The 21,152-nt window shown below is 36.9% G+C and overlaps 1 protein-coding gene across 3 annotated transcripts; it reads left to right on the top strand.

Annotated features, from left to right (window-relative positions):
• Positions 1–1,985: 1,985 nt before the first annotated feature.
• LOC117435431 (zinc fingers and homeoboxes protein 1-like) lies at positions 1,986–20,290 on the top strand. Of its 3 annotated transcripts, XM_034058578.3 has the most exons (4): positions 1,986–2,481; positions 3,936–4,090; positions 10,112–13,124; positions 16,306–20,290. In XM_034058578.3, exon 3 carries the CDS (start codon positions 10,273–10,275, stop codon positions 13,111–13,113), a length of 2,841 nt encoding a protein of 946 aa, XP_033914469.2. In that variant the 5' UTR covers positions 1,986–2,481; positions 3,936–4,090; positions 10,112–10,272; the 3' UTR covers positions 13,114–13,124; positions 16,306–20,290. The 3 variants fall into 3 exon arrangements, with proteins under 3 accessions (XP_033914469.2, XP_033914470.2, XP_033914468.2); XM_034058579.3 differs by lacking the exon at positions 3,936–4,090 and having other exon boundaries at positions 1,986–2,284; XM_034058577.3 differs by lacking the exon at positions 3,936–4,090.
• The last annotated feature ends 862 nt before the right edge of the window (positions 20,291–21,152 follow it).

The following is a 21,152-nucleotide window of genomic DNA, read 5'->3' as shown; positions in this document are numbered from 1 at the left end:
CCTGCCGATGAGAAACATCCCCATAACATGATGCTGCCATCACCATGCTTCACAGTAGGGATGGTGTTCTTTGGGTGATGCACTGTTTTGGGTTTGTGCCATACATAATGCTTTGCATTTAGGCCAGGATTCAAGGTGGGCTTTCTTGAGTAATGGCTTCCTTCTTGCCACCCTACCATACAGGCCAGATTTGTGAAGTGCTTGGGATATTGTCACATGCACACTTTGACCAGTCTTGGCCATAGTCTCTTTCTTGCTCGGTCATCCAGTTTGGAGGGACGGCCTGATGGTGGTGCCATACACCTTCCACTTCTTAATAATTGTCTTGACTGCTCCAAGGGATAGTCAAGGCCTTTGATATTTTTTTTTATACCCATCCCCCGATCTGTGCCTTTCAACAACTTTGTCCCAAAGTTCTTTTGAAAGCACCTTGGAGCTCATGGTTGAGTCTTTGCTTTGAAATGCACTACCCAGCAGAGGGAACCTACAGGAACTGCTGAATTTATCCTGAAATCATGTGAATCACTACAATTTAACACAGGTGGAGGCCACTTAACTTGGTGTGTGATTTTGAAGGCGATTGGTTACACCTGAGCTAATTTAGGGTTCATATTACAAGGGGGGTGGACACTTATCCAACCAAGCTATTTCAGTTTTTATTTTTTATTAATTTTCTGCAAATTTCTAGAATATTTTTTTCACTTGGAAGTTGTGGGGTAGGATGTGTAGAGAAATGAAAAAAAAAAACTCTTTTAATGCATTTTAATTCCATTTTAATTTAAATTTTCAATTTTTGAAAGTGGCCTCCCTGCAGATTTTATACAAAGTTTTTCCGTGTAATCTAGCACGGCAAACGGAGTCTTCATCAGCCACTCAACAACGTACATTCTCCATTTTACCTTTAACAATTCCTGCACAAGACAATCAATCCCTAATAATATGGTATAACAGCTGTGTTTTAAATATATTGTGTTTTTAAACTGTTCTTACAGTTATAATGTAGAAAACACATTTTCTCATTATTTTCATTATTTCACATGCATAATTGGAGAGAGAGAAAAAAAAAACTATTAAACAAATAGCTTTTTGTACTTGTCAGAGTTGCTTTATTATGGTTTATCTGAACAGTGCTAGACATCTTAACAGAGCAGTGTTACGGAACTGTCAGTGTCTCAGTTTGTTATTGAAAGATGCTATCTGAGAGCCAGTCTTACTCGGCAGTTGCAGGTACAGGGCTGTTGCTTTCGTCAATGCAAAGTAATTATTCGCTGGTCTTGATAGATAATAACAATTTTAAAAAATGGGGGGTGGGAATTGTGTCTTTGTTTAGTGTTTACTGTCCAATAGATAACTAATCTTAAAAATACAGCACTGCTCCCCCAACTAAAACGTGCTCAGATAAGGTCACTGCTAGGACTGTGGTTAATACATAATAGCAGATAGGAGTTTATAACAGAAGCTAGTCTCTGTGGGAGGGAGAAATGTATCTGGTCTCCTCTCAGCAGCCAGAATTGCTGTTACTACAGGAATGCTGACTAGGGTTTAGGTAAAAAATGTCATTTTAGACAACAATTGTTTCATATATATATATATATATATATATGAGAGAATCACTATGACATTTTGAGGAGGCATTGCCTCCACTGGTGAGAATCCAGGTATTTCTTTACCTGTGCTGGCTTCTAGTATAACTTGCAGCTACAAGATCAATTCGACTGAAGATGCTCTTGATATGGTCATGTGTACAAAATGGCTGTAAATGGTATTTAAACAGTGGCCCACCTACAAATGTCCCTAGTGCTGTCACTTAATTTTAAAAAATGAGAAAACGTGCCCAAATGAATGCCATCTATTAGACAACAACTAGAGGATAGTTGTTTTAAATAATCAATAATTATGCATACAAATATTATATATAATTATATGTAGGCCTAAATACTTTTGAAAGTTTAATCAGAAAGGAGCTGCTTCCTCCGGTGCCCACACTACAGCGACGCCTGGTGTAAACCTTTACTTCCACACAGCACAGTCGCAGCAATAAACACGTACAGTCAAGCAAAAGAAAGGACTGGGTGATCGCTTTCTGATGACGGCTGGGCGTGATTCGTCGCTGGTGACGCCAGGCGGGATAACAAAAAAAAAGAACTACATTTAAGAATTTAAACAAACTAAACGACATGGGGGTCTTTATTTTTTCCCTATACATTCATCAAATAACCGGTTTACCAAAGCCGAAAAGGCGGGCAGGACGAGTTTATTCAAAGTGTGGATAAATACGGCACAGGTAGAAAAACGAAGTGAATGTTTTATTGTGCATCCTTTTCTGCTTACTTGCTTGCGCTGCGACTGCTGCAATCTAACCTGAATTACAACAAACAGTGAGGGAGGGAGCCAGCGAGCGAGCGCGGGGTACAGTGGGTGCAGCGCAGAGGAGGGGAGCCCACTCAAGCGCGTGGGGACTCTGAATGAGCGCTTATGCTGGTACGTATCCAAGTCTTGAAATGTTGCTATATGTCACCCTAGAGGGCAATTCATCGCTGCCGTCAAACACAGCTAGCACAAGGCTCAGTCAGGAGTGAATGTTTGACCTTTGTTTTAATCATGGATTAATCGCGTTGAGTAATATCTTCAGACGGAAACAAATGAGCACCGAGTCTGATCTAGTCGCCTGTTTCTATGTTTTTGTTTTGTTTCTTGGAGGACCTAGACCACTTACCCTGCCATTTTAACACTGTTTTAGTAGTTTCTGGTATTGTTACTAATGTTAATAATGGAAGAGCAAGGGTTGTTTTGATGTTAATAATAATGGTGTGGACTAATGAGGAATTGGGTAGTAACCTTTAGCGTTTTGTGTGTGTGTTGTTTATTTTTTTCCAAGCTACAATCAGCACATACATCGTAGTTCACAGTACATTTCTGTTATTCGTATATCAGGATTCTTCAAACCGTGATATATGGATTTGTTTCTCGGTATGCCTTTTTCTTAAGAAATTTGGGGACTTGTATGTAGTGAGAATAGGGTGCTCCATTTACGGTACTTAACGTGACCGATGTAACATGACATTTGTGAGTGTATATGGTTGATTTTAAAGAAATCAATAAAATACTACAAAACTACCTTATTATTGACCTTTTGGGTTGATGCTGCTGTGTGTGATTGTTTAATATACGGTATCGCTTCCTTCACACACTTTGTGGAAAGTTAATGAAAGAACAACTCGTTTGGGGCGTTCCAGATGGGCAATTACAGTTTAATATTTCATATACAACACTTCAGTATCTCAAAGGTGTGACCATGCATTAATGTTATTGTACTACTACAGTAGTGTGCACGTGTATTAGAACACCCCATTGCTTGTGTTGTTTTTATTTGTTGTGCATATGAAATGAAACCACTGTAACTGAAAATCTTGGAAAATAAGCAAATTAGTATTTTATAGATGACTTTAGTAGGCCACACATGCAGTTAATTTAAAATAGTGAAAAGAACACATAGTCACCAATGGTAAAATGCATGAGACTTTTTAGAAGTTGTTTAGGATGCCTAATTAAACACAAAGTGGCCTAACATTAACACACCAGTGCTTATTGTTTCTGTATCTGATTACTGACCGAAAATTGAAGTTCTCACACCCAGATGTTTTCCGGTAGTTGTATAAATGTATTTATTTAAATGTAGTTGGCAGAATCTGCAGCTAGTAGGTTGTTATATTTGTAGCCACTGCGTGCAAATCTTTAATAGAGGAACCAGATATAATTTCAGAGAGAGTTGCCCACTTCATCATTGTTAGTGATTGTAGCTAAAATCCATTTTCTTCACCGTGCACATCCATTCACTATACAAGTCTGAAATGTGTTGAAACCAGCGTTTCATTTGTTTATTTTTAAAAACATGGTATCTGCTACACAAGGTTAAATAACTCTTTGTTTTACAGGCCACGCTTTCAAATAGTTTTGAACTTGGTCATTTCACCTGAAATTATCTGTAACGCTCCAGACTGCCTTTCCTGTCAGTAACCAACCAACTGCTTCCCCTATTGACTGACATTCTTTCATCCGCTACCTTGACCCAGAATGCCATAGGACGTGTGTAAGTGAAAACACGGTTGGCTGATTTAAATCGTCAATTTAAATAAATAGTTTTTTTTTTTTTTTTTTTTTAATCATTGATTTTAATTTTTTTTTCTTTCACTACCTATTTTATATAGTTTCTCAAGGAAAATACATGAAAAGTATGTTTTAAAAACATTTTATTAACACACACAAAACACCTTAAACTCTTAAGCTGCATCCAGACTGGACGCGAGTGACGCAATCAAATAATTTATAAGTCACTGCAGTCAAATGGGAGTATCCAAACCAGCAGTGAGCAACGATGTTTTGAGAAAAACAGAGCTTGACTTCAAACCACATGACATGAAGCTGTTCTCTAATTGCTCAGTTGTGTAGTTGTCGCTCGACGAATTTGCAAAAATAGGACCAGGTTCAATTTTTTCTTTTCATCGCTCAGGTTGGAATTTGTGTCGCTTGTCGTGTCGTGTTGTCTTTGGTGTGAAGGGCGCTATTGAAAATCATAGGTTTTACTGATTTTCTCGCGTCGCTTTGTCCTGTCGCTGTATATGAAATAAAATGTGCACCAAAATTTTTATTAAGGCCTAATTTAATTTAAATTTATTAAGCACTAGTAGTTATCTCTTAGCAAATAATTAAAGTGAATACACATTGTCCAGTTTTGTATGGTACCCCTGGCTGCTAAGGATTTTTCTGGAACTGATTTACTTATAAACAGAAAATAAACTCGTTGATGTTTTAGTTTTTTTAGAAATTATTTGGTAAACAAACAATGTCTCAGGCCAGTATGACCCAAGATATTTATCCATGTATTTTCCATTATTCCATTATTATTATGTCTAAAATTGGTTGTACCTATCTGAAGAGATGTTTGTAAAAAGGGCTTCTAAAAATCTGTACTAGGCTTAGGTTAGTAGAGACTCGTTTTCTCTGCAAGTAAAAGCCTCTCTCTGATAATGTACCTTGGTTATAGTTATACTTAAAATTCTGCACTGTCCTCCCAACTTATTTTTGTGTTATAAAATTGATAACTTTATGGTCTAATTAAATACTGTATACCTTAGAGTTTATTACTTTCTAATATTTTGCATATATACATACATACATACATATACATATATACATACATATATTGCATATATACATGCATACATACTGTATTACATAATAATGTAGATTAAATTAATCACATAGCTTGTTTCATGTAGAGCAAACTAACAGCAGCCCTGGCCAGCAATTACCATCCTTAAATGCAAGGAGAAGTTAAATATTTCAGATTATCGGAAGACGCTTTTCCCATTATCAGTGATTGGTACTGAAAACAAAACATAGATTGAAGATGAATGTAAAAGCAGGGAATCTCATCTTGTAATTACAAGTTTTTAATCGGTACCTCCCCGTTTTAAGTTGTGTTTTAAAAGGGGGGAATATTTGGAATTACCCTTAAACTGCTGGCAGCCCCGACCACGCCAGCCACCACGGAGATATTTAATTGACTAATAAGTATAGTTTAACAAACAATATTTATTACACTTAATACAGTAGTGAATACAGGGTGTCAATAAGTATGTCTGAAACTACATCTATGTGTGTGTGTATAGATAGATAGATAGATAGATATAGATACAGTGCTCACCTGTTATAATGCACATCGTTATAGTTAGGGCTGTAAATCTACGTTTAATTGACTACACGTTTAAACCCACTGTTAATCCGGTCGTTTAACCGTTTAAACGGCCATAAATTTAATGTTTCACTCATTTCATATTTTAAATTTTACTTCCAATATTTTAAGTCCTATTTTAACCTCGGTTTGTTATTCAAAGCGCGTACCTTATAGATCCACTTAAAGACAAACAATGGTAAACATAAAAGTATAAAGGAGGACTGTAAATTAGCACTAAAATGTAATCTATTTTAATAGCATAAAAAAAAAAACATTCATAGTCGATTTTACAACGTACCATTTCTCCAGAAGCTTCATAAAAGGTGTGTGTATCCAACATCGAAAAAACAACTCTATTTAAATTAAACTTAAAACACAGTGACAAGACTACATTTTTAGTTTCATTCACTTGTATATTGTTGGCAGGAAACAAAACATGTCCAGAACCAAAAACCTTAATTTTTTTTTCATTAAAAATCAAAGCCGTTGGCTGATACAATACTAGTTCTCAGCATCCCTCCCCTTCACAACGGCGCTTGCGCATTCACATGAAAAAATAAAGACTTCATTTCCCAGCGTCCCTCTCTTTCACGGCTTCTCGGTTCAGCTCGTTTGAATAATTAAAAGCTGTTCTGTAATTGCAGATGTCCTGTTGAACACACAATAAAATATGGACAAATAAAAATGTGTACGTACTTTGTAACAGACATCTTATTCGCCGTTTCTTTTTATAAATAAATAAATAGTAGTTACATGTTTTTCTTTTCCAATGTGTTAGAGTGTTTTACTGTGAATGGAGCCGTGAGGTGCCTTAATCACACAGGCTATTCACTTTACTGAAATAATGTACAGTACTAAGACTAGGGCCCTATGGAATTCGTGTTATTTTGTTCTGATTCCCTTTTTTTTTCTAATTTCAGTTTTTACAGTTTAAAAAAAAAATGTAATTAGGTTAATTTAAATGAACTTATGCACACCAAGGGCAAGGTGAACAACACAAAACCGTAAACCTACATGCTTCTTCTTTTTCCATTTGGTTTGCGTTCGTCTTCATTGGATTAAGTATTGTTTAATCTAATTGTATTGAAAAATAGTATTGTTAACTTTAAAAACGGGTTGTATTTTATTTTTATTTTTTTTGTTCAGTGTGGGGTGCTCCCAAGGCAAACAGATTGGCGTGTTTCATAACTTTTAGTTTTGAACTTGATCAATTCTATATTACTGCTATGCCCATGGTTTCACTACCATAAATCTTCTCTGTTTGAACATTGGGATAATATTGTTCAAAGTGACTGCTGTAATAGCAGTCTGTGTGAGGAGTACTTTGTGTAATATAGACGTTAAATAGTCTGCAACGTTGTCCAATTAAGTCCTTAAAAAGGTTTCTGTTTATTCTGAATTAATTAATTATTTTCACTGATTCAGCCCTTCTCGTTGTTTATCCCTTACAGAATACCCCGTCTCATTTATAACCCAGCTACAGAAACCAAAGTTACGCCACTGCCTGTACTGACCATTAGTTTCACATTTTCCCTTCAAATATGTAAATCTCAAGCTTAATGCTCTACTGCCAAATGCATTTTTTTTGTACAGCATTTAATTCCGTGTTAATATTCTTTTGATTCTGTAATTCGGTCCGTTCTCTCATTAAAACGGATTCCATAGAGCCCTAGAAGACCTGAAAAAAGGCAATGCGAAGGAGATACACAACAACGCAGGAAGTTGGTCTGCCCTTGACTTATGCAAAACATATTTAGAGTGATCACGTGGAAGAACAGCCCTAGTTATAGTGTGGAATCGGTTATAAAACGGTAGGGTTGTGGCCCTTTTATACTCGTTTATAAGGCAGAACACAAATAGCACCGTCTTGTAACTATGGCACCCCACTGTAGCATTACAAAGCATTACACCCCACTGTAGCATTATTCGCTAGAGTTTGTACGCTAGTCTAAGGAGCGAATAGAAAAAAAAAAAAGATCTCTCCCATTAGTTAAACCTACTCGAGTTAATTAGAATTAATACAGATTTAAAGATAGAAGTAAAAATGATGTCACAATATATAGAACACCATTACATCGTGTAAGAATAAATCATGGATTTGAATATAAACAATAACAAGTAGTTGTCATGCCGTCAAAAACCTATAAATACCTCCAATGTTTTGATTCAAACACATGCTCCCTTGAGAAAGATATATACAACATTTCGAAACGTTGGACACCTGGCTCTTTGAGCTAAAATATAACAAGTAGTTTTCATACCGTCAAAAACCTATAAATACCTCCAGTATTTTGATTCAAACACATGCTCCCTTGAGAAAGATATGTACAACATATCGAAACGTTGGGCAGCTGGCAATTTGAGCTAAAATATATTATTGTGTTTTGTACATAATATCATCCTACAAAGGAAATGAATGGAGGAAGTGAGAGGTGGACTGGAGTACTATACCAATCCAGGAGGCCGAGACAGGCCGATAATAAACTTTTAAGAGACTGACGGCACAGAGAGCTAAGTATAGTTCTCATAAAAACTTTATAGATAATTGTATAGATAATGCAGTAGTTCCAACTGGTTTTAAGATCAAACTAAGCGCAAACATGAAGACTAAAAAAGGCCAACAGGATGCTCGGATATATTGTGAAAAGTGTTGAATTCATATCAAGGGAAGTAATGTTAAAACTTTACAATACATTAGTAAGACCTCATCTAGAATATTGTGTTCAGTTCTGGCCACCTCTTTACAAAAAGGATATTGCTGCTCTAGAAAGAGTGCAAAGAAGAGCGACCAGAATTATCCCGGGTTTAAAAGGCATGTCGTATGCAGACAGGCTCAAAGAACTGAATCTGTTCAGTCTTGAACAAAGAAGACTATGGGGTGATCTGATTCAAGCATTCAAAATTCTAAAAGGTATTGACAATGTCAACCCAGGGGACTTTTTCGACCTGAAAAAAGAAACAAGGACCAGGGGTCACAAATGGAGATTAGATAAAGGGGCATTCAGATCAGAAAATAGGAAGCACTTTATTACACAGAATTGTGAGGGTCTGGAACCAACTCCCCAGTAATGTTGTTGAAGCCGACACCCTGGGATCCTTCAAGAAGCTGCTTGAGTATTTCTTAAGGCTCGAGTTGTAGCATTCAAAAGATAAGCTAATTTAGGTCATATTTTTGTTCACAGTAAACATTAGAATAATTGACAGAATAAGTTCTATAAATACTTGCACTAGTACATGTAAAGTGTGTAAATACATGGGCAAAAGTAAAATTATAATCAAACATAAGAACAACACATATCCACTAAAAACGAATACCTACTGTAAAAATAGCAATGTTGTTTATGGAATAGCCTGTGAAAAATGTTGGAGAGACTGGAACAACTTTATATAAAAGATTTCAGAACCACCTTTCATTAATTTAGAAATAAAAAAAATGAATAAACCTATAGTACACTTCACCAGTCAAGGACATGACATAAATGATAGTCTGTAGTATTAGAACAGCTAAAATTAGACAATGCGACATCTAGTAGAATAAAAGAAAGTAAATGGATAAATAGACTGAACACGATTATGCCAGTGGGACTCAACAGAAAAGAATGAACTAATTAACTCCAATAAATATATAACGTTTAAATAAATAAATAAACAAAATTAATTCAAAAGTTGTGCATGCTGATGCGCTGGGGAGGCCAAATCAAGGCTGATCCTCAGAGCCAGCATTGCATGATAATATAAATATAAGTTTATATAAAATAATGTTAATTAGAATTAATACAGATTTAAGAATATAAGTAAAAATGATGTCACAATATATAGAACACCATTACATCAGCACTGAGGGAAAAAAAAAAGAAAGATATATATATATATATATATATATATATATATATATATATAGTCAAAACATATATATGTGTGTGTATATGTTTTTGTTTAAAATAAAGCATTACTACTGGAATTTTAAAGTTTCAAAACACCAAAATGAGTTAATTTTTCAGATGATAATCGTGATAGAGAAATTCCATTATCGTCCCAATACTACTGCACATAGCAATTACAAATGTCTTTCTAGGTTTTGGCAAATGTTTTCCCTTTAGGAAAGAAGTAGAGCTTGGTGGTAGACAATTTTAAAAAAGGTGAATGAACTGGATAAGGCTTCCAAAGCCATTAGGAAGCTTCATTATTGTATCCTTACAGAAAACAAATGGAGAGCATTCAAAATTGTAATGTTGTATTTACCAGTGTCAAAAGTACTTGATCAATAGAGAAAAAAGTTGAGATAAATATTATCTATTTTTTTTTTTTTTTTTTTAAACTCCTGGTTAAACCTGTCTGCTCCAATATAACATTTTACTCTTTTTTTTTTTTCAGGTAAATGTGCACTATGATGCTGTAATCATGTGTCTGTGATGGATGTTGAAAAATTGTAATGAATTAGCAGTGAACTGAACAAGTGAAACGCAAAGGAGAAGACTGCAGAAGACAAATTAAAATTCAGATTATATTTCCTGATCTCCATCAGTGCTCGTAAAATGGCAAGCAAGAGAAAATCCACAACACCTTGCATGGTTCTCCCAATGCAAACTGAGGAGCAGTACGCAGATCTGGAGATGGAGGAAGGGCTTGAGGTACAAACTGAAGTTCCTGTCGAGAATCCGGTTGCTGTTGCTGCAGAGGGTGTTTCCAGTGAGGAGGACGTGCCTGAAACAGATAATCTATTAGACATAGATTCCAAAAGGGTTGAAGGAGGCTACGAGTGTAAATACTGCAGCTTTCAGACGACAGATCTCAACATGTTTACATTTCACGTTGATTCTGAGCATCCAACTGTGGTTTTGAACTCTTCTTATGTCTGTGTGGAGTGTAACTTTCTGACCAAAAGATATGATGCCCTCTCGGACCACAACCTACGATACCACAACAAGGATGACAATTTCATGCTGACAATGGTGAAACGCAACAACCAGACAATCTTTGAGCAGACGGTCAGTGACCTCACCTTTGATGGCAATTTTGTGCAGCAGGATAAAGATGCAGTGGGAATTCCATTCAGCAAAACGCCAATCATGAAAATGAAGAATAAAGCCGAGCCTAAGAGGATTGCTGTGACACCTAAAGCTGCTGATGACCTAGAAGTCCACGAAGAAAGTGAAAGTGAGCAAAAGCTTAAAGAGATGCCAGCTGTCGATACGCCAGATATCGATATGCCAGCTATCGATATACCTGCTGCAGTTATGCCCACTCTTGATATGCCAGCTGTTATTACGTCAGCTGTTCTTAAGCCCAATGTCGATACACCAGCTGTATCGACAGTGAGCTTAAGTATGCCCAGTCCAGTCGAAATGCCAGTGCCATCGGCTCCAGAGGAACCTGCAAAGCCAAGCGTTATCATCAACCCTCCACCACAGGATTTAAACAAGACAATAATCAGTTCTGCCACAGTTCTCCCTGCAGGGTTGGCCCAGGTTCTGTCTGCTCTGCAGAACCAACAAAGCTCTGGAACTCAAGTCTTGATCCCTGTCAGCAGTATTCCAACCTACAATGGCTGTATGGACAACAACACTGTGCTGGTTAACACCTACAACAAATTCCCTTACCCAACACTATCTGAGATTGTGGGGCTGTCATTCCAGACCAAGTACACAGAGGAGCAGATAAAGATCTGGTTTTCCGCCCAGCGCCTTAAGCATGGAGTCAGCTGGACGCCAGAGGAGGTGGATGAAGCCAGGAGAAAGCATTTTAATGGCACAGTGCACACCATGCCACAGACCATCACAGTCATTCCAGCACACCTCTCGGGCACCAGAAATGGTCTCCAGCCTATCCTTCAGACGTGCCAAATAGTAGGTCAGCCAGGCCTTGTTCTGACACAAGTTGGTGGGGCAAACCCCATGCCAGTAACCACCCCAATCACTCTGACAGTCGCTGGTGTCAACAATCAAGTACAGCTGCCAAAACCTGCCACCCAGGTGACCCCAGCCATTATGGAAACCAAAAGTGCTCCCACTGTCCAACCTCCTCCACTGACTCCCCAGGAAAACTCTGCCCTTAGCCCTGACTTCTTTGGTCTACGTCCAAAAAAGTCTAAGGAGCAGCTAGCCGAGATGAAGGCCAGCTACCTGAAGCAACAGCACCCCAGCGACGGGGAAATCGCCCGGCTCATGAGATTGACCAGACTCACAAAGGGAGAGATCAAGAAGTGGTTCAGCGACACAAGGTACAACCAGCGCAATTCAAAGAACAACCATCTTACTGTCTTCAATGAAAACAACAGCAGCAGCAGCAGCAACAGCACCACCATAGTGATCGACTCAAGCGACGAAACTACAGAGTCCCCCATGTCGGGTCCCATCAGGGAGCCACGTAAACAGTCTTGGAACCCTTTCCCTGACTTTACCCTACAGAAGTTCAAGGAAAAGACAGTCGAGCAGCTTCAGGTGCTGGAGGAAAGTTTTCAGAACAGCACGACACCCACAGACGATGAACTGAATAGGCTGAGATCAGAGACCAAGCTAACCAGACGAGAGATTGATGCTTGGTTCACGGAAAAGAGAAAGGCACCAGAATCGGGGGAAAAAAAACACGAACGGATGGAGAGTGAAATGGCCAAAGTTACTGTCGCTATCAAAACGGAGACACAGACTCCGTCTTCCAGTGGCAAAGCCAAGTCTGGCAGGGACAAGATTGGCAAGAAGACCCCAGAGCAACTACATATCCTGAAGAGTGCATTTGTGCGTACACAATGGCCCTCATCAGCGGAGTATGAAAAGCTCTCCGAGGAAAGTGGCCTGCCTAGGGCCTACATCGTCAGTTGGTTTGGGGACACGAGATATGCCTGGAAAAATAGCAACTTGAAGTGGTATTATTACTACCAGAGCGGCAACATCGGCGCTATTAACGGTAGTGGATACAGGAGGAGAGGAAGAGGAAGATCTAAAGGCAGGGGGCGAGGAAGGCCCAGAGGAAGAACAAGGGCTATGAAGCGTTCAGCTAGCTGGAGCAGGTCCTCCCCGGTGATGAAGTTCAAGACGGGAAAAGACATCCTTAAAGAGTATTATTTGAAGCATAAATTTCTAAATGAACAAGACCTGGACGAACTGGTTGCAAAGTCAAACATGGGCTACGAGCAGGTCCGGGACTGGTTCGCAGAGATTCGGAGGCGAGAGGACATGGGTGCAGATCTGTTTGATGACAGTGGGGAAAATGAGGAGCCAGAGGAGGAATTGCAGGAAGAAAACCAAGTGGCAGTTGGTGGAGGAGAAGGTCATGGTGCTGGGGGTGGTTTAGATGACGATGACGATGAAACAGATGATAGTGACACTTGGGAGCCTCCACGACATGTCAGACGAAGGCTCTCCAGATCAGATGATTAGCATGTAACCAGGTAATCCCCCACAGCAATGTATATTCTGGGCGCCCCCATACCTCACTCTTTCATATTTACAGTAGCACCAAAAATTATTAAAAAGAGTTAGTTTTATTATGAAAGTCTTGCAGTGCAATATGCTCCCTTGTGTTGAAAATACATATATCAAGTGGGAGCTTTCTGAATTCGGTGTTGCTACATGCCACCTTGTTGCAGTGTGCTATATTTTTATAGGTCATTATATCCCTGAATTGTTTTGGAATCTAGGTGAACTACTTTTTGCATGTTTTCTGATTTGAATCAGCTGTCTTCAGTAAAAGGTTATTTGGTTTCCATCTTCTTTCTCCTTTTTATTTTTATTTGCTGAAGCAACAGCCTACATGCATATCGTTAAGGCTGCAATTTTGACACTGATTTTTAGTTCATTTCACAGGCAAGGTGCGCCAAAAAGACAAAACTTCACCAAAAGGTCACCAAATAATGTAGTTTTAGCTACATCAACATACATAAGAGCTTTTAAATGGTAAACCAAAACCAATAATATGAAGACTATTGCTTTTGACTGCTGGCAAGTTTAAATGTTACTTTAGAGTACACAGCTTACTTGGGGTTTTCCATGCTTCTGAAACGGCATGTTGTAAAGAAAGCCTCTAAGTCGGTACACTTCTGTTCTCCAATGCATTTGTTCTTCTGTATTTTCTACTGCAAATTCAACGGCTTTTAGCTTCCTTTTATGTAAAGCGCTTTAAATATGTTGGTCACCAGCTTGCTTTTTTAGTTTGTAATCCACAGGGCAGTAAAAATTGCCACTTTGCTCACACTTCTGTTGCAATTTTTTCGCCCGATTTCACCTCACTAACTTCAGCTCCATTCATTTACATGCTTGCTTTTGCTCAACTACAAATCTCATTCGCTGATCTACAAGGCTGCATGTAAATGCTGCGTGCATACACAACCAAATAATTTACAGATACTCACTGATTTGTATTTTCAGTGCATGACACATTGCATGTTTGATGGAAATAAAGGCAACGCCTAATCAAATGTGTTTTTACATCCATTTCCAAGATTTTATGGACTTTAATCAAATTCACGATTTCCGTGACAAAATCGTAGCCTTACGTATTGTATACAGGTGTACTACACTAATAATAGACTTCAAGGCACTGTACACCAGTACTTTATAAAATAATTATGTTGTAAGTAATTAGCATTTGAAAATGTTAAGCATGAATACTGTGAAATACATGCAGATCAAACTAAAAACAGTGGTTTAAACATAAAAAGAAACATCAGCTGTGAGTTGTTACAATAAGGGAAGTATTGCCTAATGTCAGTCACTTCTGTCACTAAAGGGCCAGTTGTTTGCATATATACAGCAGCTGTTTTATTGAACCCTTCAAAAAGAAAAACAAAATTTTGTATAATCATGTTATTATACCTGTTGTGTTTGAGCTGCCAGTTATTTTGATGAAAGGTAGAATTACAATGGCTTTTAACTGTTAATTTTCTTATTCATTTGTCAGTCGTCTTACTTGCTTCTGTTTTTTCTTACGTCATTGAAACTTATTTATAGAAAAATTAAATAGTTTAAGCTTACCCATTCCCGTACAAAACACATTACAGTAGTAATTTTGTATAGTTAGTACTGCAAAATACCCAGAACAATTTGTAGATTTTATTTTTCGCTTTGACATTATGGACTTTTTTTGTGTTGATCAGTGGCCAAAACTCCTAATTAAATCCATTTTGATTCCATGTTGTAACACAATAAAATGTGGAAAAGTCCAAGGGGGTTGAGTACTTTTGAGAGCCACTGATTATATATATATATATATATATATATATATATATATATATATATATATATGTATATATATATATAGGCATAAATCTCCATCCATTACACTGAGTAACTGTGAAAAAGTAGAACTGGAAAAGCTATTATTTATTTATATAGAATTTGACCATTCTATATACCATTCTGGATATTGGAATTGCATATGGCAGAATGTTGGTGAGCCAAAACTTTTTGAAAATAAGTTTTAAGGATTTTTTAAAAAACAGACGCCAGACAGAATTAGAAACTAGATAACGTGACTGGCACATGGAAAAGAGAATATATTTATTTGCAAAAGCTTTGAAATGTATTATATATTTATTTGGCAGACACCTTTATCCAAGGCGTTACAGGGCAGTAAAGGGTTACAATGCAAGAAATATATTTAAATACAGTATAGTTTATAAAAGGTGCAAATAATACTACTAAAATACAATCTGAAATAGGATGCAACAAGTTATATCTACAGTGGCATTACTAGTGCAAGGATAGTGCATGCTGAGTACCCAGTAACATGGTGTGTAGGTCAGGCAAGTCCACTACATAGTAAGAGGGGTAGATCAAGAGATCTACAAGTACAGTCTAAATAGGGGGGTCTTGAGGAGGCGGTGGAAGGCAGTGAGAGACTGAGCTATCCTGAAGGTCACCGGTAGCTGGTTCCACCACAGGGGAGCAGCGGGCATGGCAGAATGTTTGAGCAGAAGGGAGGCATGGCCATTCAACCTGTAGTGGAGGAGCAGAGAGGGGGTGTAGGTAGGAGGGGGCAGTGTGGTGAAGAGAGTGGTAGGCATGAACAAGGGTCTGGAATTGAATGCAAACAGAGATAGGTAGCCAGTGGACAAGGCTGTGCATTCTGTTTTAGCAGTAAATTTCACAGCTTTTACAATGACGCATCCCTGGCATAAAAGCAATGGATAGGGCTTCTGTACTGTTCATATGGATACTGCTGTTCAAAAAATAATTCTTGATTTTTATGTTACTTAAATGCAACCTAAATTATTAAAAGTTAAAGTATGTTACATACAACAAAAACCACCAGTGGACCAGAAATTGTTTAAATTTACACTGTGTACTTTATAATCAAGTCCATTCTAAGCAGAAAAATGCATAAACAGCAATAGAGCACTTAGATGAATTTGCAAGGTTGACCCTTTTACAGCACTACAAAATGAGACCGCGTAGCATGATCACATTAGGGACGTCAAAGATTATGTTTTTCAAATAGTCTGGCGAGCTCTGGCTGAACTCCAGTGCTTTTGATATTTTACAAGGCTGTATCTATGGTCCCTGGTAGACTGTTAACATTGGAGATTAAGTCAACACTGACTGTTTTTGTTTTGTTTGTTTTTTTCCATGCAGATGCCAGAATCACCATGTTTTATTTATGCTGAAGGACAGACATGGAGGCTGCTGATGTTTATTTACAAGACCAGACCTTCAATTTGTTTGGGTAGCAGAGAATCACAATTAACCTGAGAAATTATTATTTTTTAATGTTCCTTAAACAATCAAGAGATGAACTACGTTGCCAAAGTTACACTGCTGCAGTTGTCCGAGTTTCCTGTGCTGTGTACAGTATGCTGAAGGGTTTATTATGTCAACATGATGAGGGAGTTTAGTCACTGAGCACATTTATTTTTATTTTTTTCTATTTAGTGACCACTAGTTTGGTTTTTGTCAAAAAAAAAAAAAAAAGTAACTTTGATGCTGTAGGGTGGGTAGGCCAACCGCCTGCGTTCTCTGTGTGATTAAGCTTATAGTGTTGTGTGACCAAAAGTTTTACAATGTAAACATTTCTTAAAATATTAAACCAATATGTGTGCTTTTCAGAAGGCTCTTTATTAACCCAGTGAGCGATGTTCACAAAGTTTTTTTTATGTTTAATGTATTAAATACAATTGACATGATACTGTTTTAGGCTGTAACCTAGAACAGTTTCATGATTTTAATAGGGTGCAATCTCTATTCTTTGCACCATCTTCATGTTGGGTGGGGGAGGTTGGTTTCATTGAGACTTTATAAGTGCTTTAGGGTGTTAATCAATTTTATTATTAATTACTTTATTGCATTCTCAGACAAGAATGGCACATCTATCAACTAAATAACATCATCCTCAAATATGGTGTAATCCAAACTTTTTTTTGTAAGGAAAAGCTGCATTTGGGAGAAGGAGACAAAGCTTTCAAAAATCTAGAACTGAGACATACATTTAGAAAGCTGGTAGAAGAAGAAGTTAAAAGCAAATAGCTAATTTGAATTATTTTGTGAAGTCCAGAAGTACTGCAAGGGGTTAATATGTAGGGGGGGGGGGGGGTAGGTTTAAAGCTTTACTGGTGGTTCTAAATGTTGTTGTGTTTTTTTTAATCCTGCAGGGATGCTTTTCAATAAAAGTCAGAAGGTTTTATTTTCTGTAGTACTTGCCTGTTTTTCATATTGTTGTCTTGAACATAATAATGTTTGGATTGTGTTTAGAGTGCACTACTTCTCTTCACATCAGAGATTAGAGCACTATAATATACTGTAATCATTCAAACATTTTATTTCAATTTGTGATCCAGTTAGAATTTGCAGTTGTTTCTAAACGTATTTATTATTTTGTGCTTCATGTACTGTACAAAAAATGTAATATCAACATTGTCTGTTTTACAGCAATAACTGTAAATTTGTAATATTAAATGGACAAACAATCTTTGGCAAACCAAAACAATGGACAGCAGTTTACAATGAATACAGCAAGGTCATGGCTAGTAAGTAAAATGTGATAACTTAAAGGTACTTAGGACTTAGGACTACGGTGGCCCAGAAGTGAAAAGAGGTAGCAAATATGCGCAGAGAAGTAGCTGCAACCAGGGGCAACATCAGAGAAAAGGGTAGTGACTTCAAAACAGCTGCAGACACTTCCAAAAACAGGCATTTTGTCTTTCTGCTTTTTAAAAAATATATTTTCTTTGCAATTCAATGTCGCTGACTCGTAAATATGGCAGCATTCACATCATTTATGGCATAAAATTGAACTTCCAATACAAGATTTTACTTCCGGGTCATAAAATGGAACTTCCGGCAGACACTTTCTGAATAATGGACCTGCCTGTTTTTGGATTCGGCTGCAGTTATTTCGATGTTGCCGCCCTGTTTCAGTCCCCTGGTTGCAGCTAAGTCTCTATGTAGAGTTGAGCTTCTGGGCCACTGTAAAGGACACACCTGTGGATTTCTGTTCATATTGTTTGAATGTTCAAGAGAGAGACCCAGGTTGCAATATTAATAAAGCACGAAAAAAGGCTATTCTTTTTGTAAATAATGATATTTTATGCGGATGTATTTGTTCAGTAGTTTGTATGAATTTTATACTTCTTTATTTGTAACATTTGTTTGTTGTTTGGTTGTAAAGTAAACCTTATTACTAGCCAAAGCCCACATCGTGTTACTGATGACCAGCGGCAGTTGATTGCCCTGTCCTTTTTATACAGTTTTTACTAAAATCCTTGTTTTTTCTACTGATCTACCATGAATCAAGCCAAACACATGGATAAAAAAAGCATTCTTTGGGTCACTGTGTTGAGTCTCCTTCGTACGTCCAGCTCTTACTATATGGACGTTTTGTGACATTGGTTAACCACTTAACCAGAGGATACCCAAGCCAAACGGATGATTCTACAGAGACGTTATTCTTAGAAAATGTATGTCTGATTGACGAAGTATAACTCAACATAGAAGTACAGTAAAAGCCATTTTTACACATTCTGGCTGCTACAGATGAATGTGTGAACTTTTAAGGTTTGGCATACAGTTAATTAAGATGACATTCAGAAATCTTCAAACAGTGTTGGACTGTCTATCCTTTCCTTTCTCACGGACTTTCATTGCAACTAGGTGGCAGCTTAAAAGGGTGATTTTCCATGTGTTTGCAATCAGAATTATGCCACAATTCAAAACTACTAAAGAACATATTCTGGTTGCTCCTTGATGAATTACAATCAAATGTACACTTTTTGTAATGTGTTACTTTAGCAGTTTCTGAGGAGGATGGGCAGCGAGTACTTAAATCAAAGCAAGTATTAATGTTTTCTGAAGGGAATTTTTTTTTGACTGGGTATTGAAAAGCAGTAACACTGCAAATGTATGGACGTCCTTGATAAGCAAGAAGTAATTTAGCATGGATTAATATTTACAAGTTTTCAGAATGAATTGTAGTGGACCCTAGCAGTTACTTTGTCAGTGGCCTTGTGCATTAAAAAGCAGAAGGTAATATTGTGAAAGTAAAGTAAAATAAATAAATTATGTTTTAAAAGCCGCAACTTTGATTTGAGTTTTATACTGATGTGTTTGGACAAAACATACCTAACAGATGGAAAAAAAAAAACCAATAACAGTAGTATTTTTTTGTATTATGAAAAAAAACAACCTAAAAAAAATGTGTAAATGGTGGTTTTCAGTGCAACACATTAATATGCCTAAAATCTATTTGTTTTTTAAGGTTTTCTAGTTTAGGTATTGTTTTGCTTTACACACAATGGGCCCTATTTACAAAACTGTAAGGAATGTTTTTAAGGACTGTCTTTAAAAAAAAAAAAAAAATAGTGCTTTGAAAATCGACAATACCATTTTAACATTCTAAAGCTTTTGTGTGCAAAACTTGATTTAAATTTAATAGTGGATATCTAAACATTTCTTTTTTTTTTAGAATCTATTTTATTTATTATTTTTATTTTTGCAGGTTGAATAAACACCATTACTACAAAACTAAAAATTGCAGTGTCACATGCATTCTTTTGGAGCATGTACTTTGTTGGGGAATAAAATCAAATACATTTTCCTGAATTTCTGGAGATTTTTATTATTATTATTTTATTTTTGTTTAGAGCAGTTGAAAAATGCAATATAGAATTGTTACTTCTGCTGGGTACATATCATTGTTGGTGTATTTATGATTTGTTATTTATGAGCAGATCTCTGATGTGCAGTTGGATTGCTGGGATATTTTAACAGTATTAGATATGGAGGTTATAGGAATGTGTCTCTGCATACAGTGCAGCAGGATTCAGCAGAAGTGTGTCCATGGACAGGTTACCATCCTTCCTCAGTCTTAATCCTTGTTTAAAAACCACAATAGAAACTGCCTCCATAATAAAAATGTAACCCCACTATAATTAGTGGGGGTTATTTTCAGCTCAGCATCTTGTCTTTGTACTACATACAGCTAGTGCAGATAAAACGTTTTCTGTGTTTCTTTGGGTGTGACATACATGCATATTACAGATGGCAGTGATTGGACTGTATACTGGTCTCCTTGTTTCATGTAATTAAAATTTATTTTAAATAAATGTCCTGGAATGGGAAAAAAAAAGTTATTGGGCAATGTCACATGTAATTTTCAGTTAAGAAGCTGTTTAAAACTAAATACAAAAGGCACAGTGAATGGTTGTCAGTACTACTGATGCATTATTATTATTATTATTTTAAATATACAATATACCTGTTCGTCCATTGGCTCAATGTTGTATTGTATTCCTGTTTTCCAAGAGAGACATATTAAACAGAAAACAAGAGATTGAAATTACGTTGTACAACCATTAAACAAGGGAACTGTTTTACAAACTCCTAAGGAAGAACGGAGTAAAACTTTGAGCTGCCAAAAAGGTACTGGAGGTAACCATATTGTTGTTTTCTGCCGGGATTTATAGTGTAACACAGCTACAGTGTTCACATTGAATACGTAGTGTTTGGGTTGTGAGTTTGATTCTGTTTTCACAGAAACTAGAGAAATAACTTTAGTCAAACTGACATTATATAACGCAAAATTCTGTAGAGAAATATTGCCGACTGATGAACATAGCTACCGGTACTGTACTACTTTTGCAGAGTCGCCAAACCTAAAAAAAAAAAAAAAAGTGTGTGCAATAATTTATATAATACCGAGGATTCAGTATTTGACCTGCTTGAAAACATAGTGGCAGTGGTAAGCATTGCCGACTTCAAAAATTATTAATAAATAAGCGTTTTAAAAAATGCCAGGCAATATTGACTGATGGCTGCATAGGTATGTTTTGATTCTCATAGGTTCGTTCAAGATCTTGTTTCCACTGCTCTTGTATTTGCAGTAGTATGCATCAAAATTGTCAGGTTTTTTTTTTTTTTTCTTTTTTTTTCAGAAAGCACTGTGTGAATACTCAAGCTGCTTAATTCTGGAGCCGGAGAGTAACGCTCAT

This window comes from Acipenser ruthenus, chromosome 3 (assembly GCF_902713425.1).
Source record: "Acipenser ruthenus chromosome 3, fAciRut3.2 maternal haplotype, whole genome shotgun sequence".
Lineage (NCBI taxonomy): Eukaryota > Metazoa > Chordata > Actinopteri > Acipenseriformes > Acipenseridae > Acipenser > Acipenser ruthenus.
Note: the sequence above shows the minus strand (reverse complement) of the source record. Positions and strands in the feature narration are given on the sequence as shown.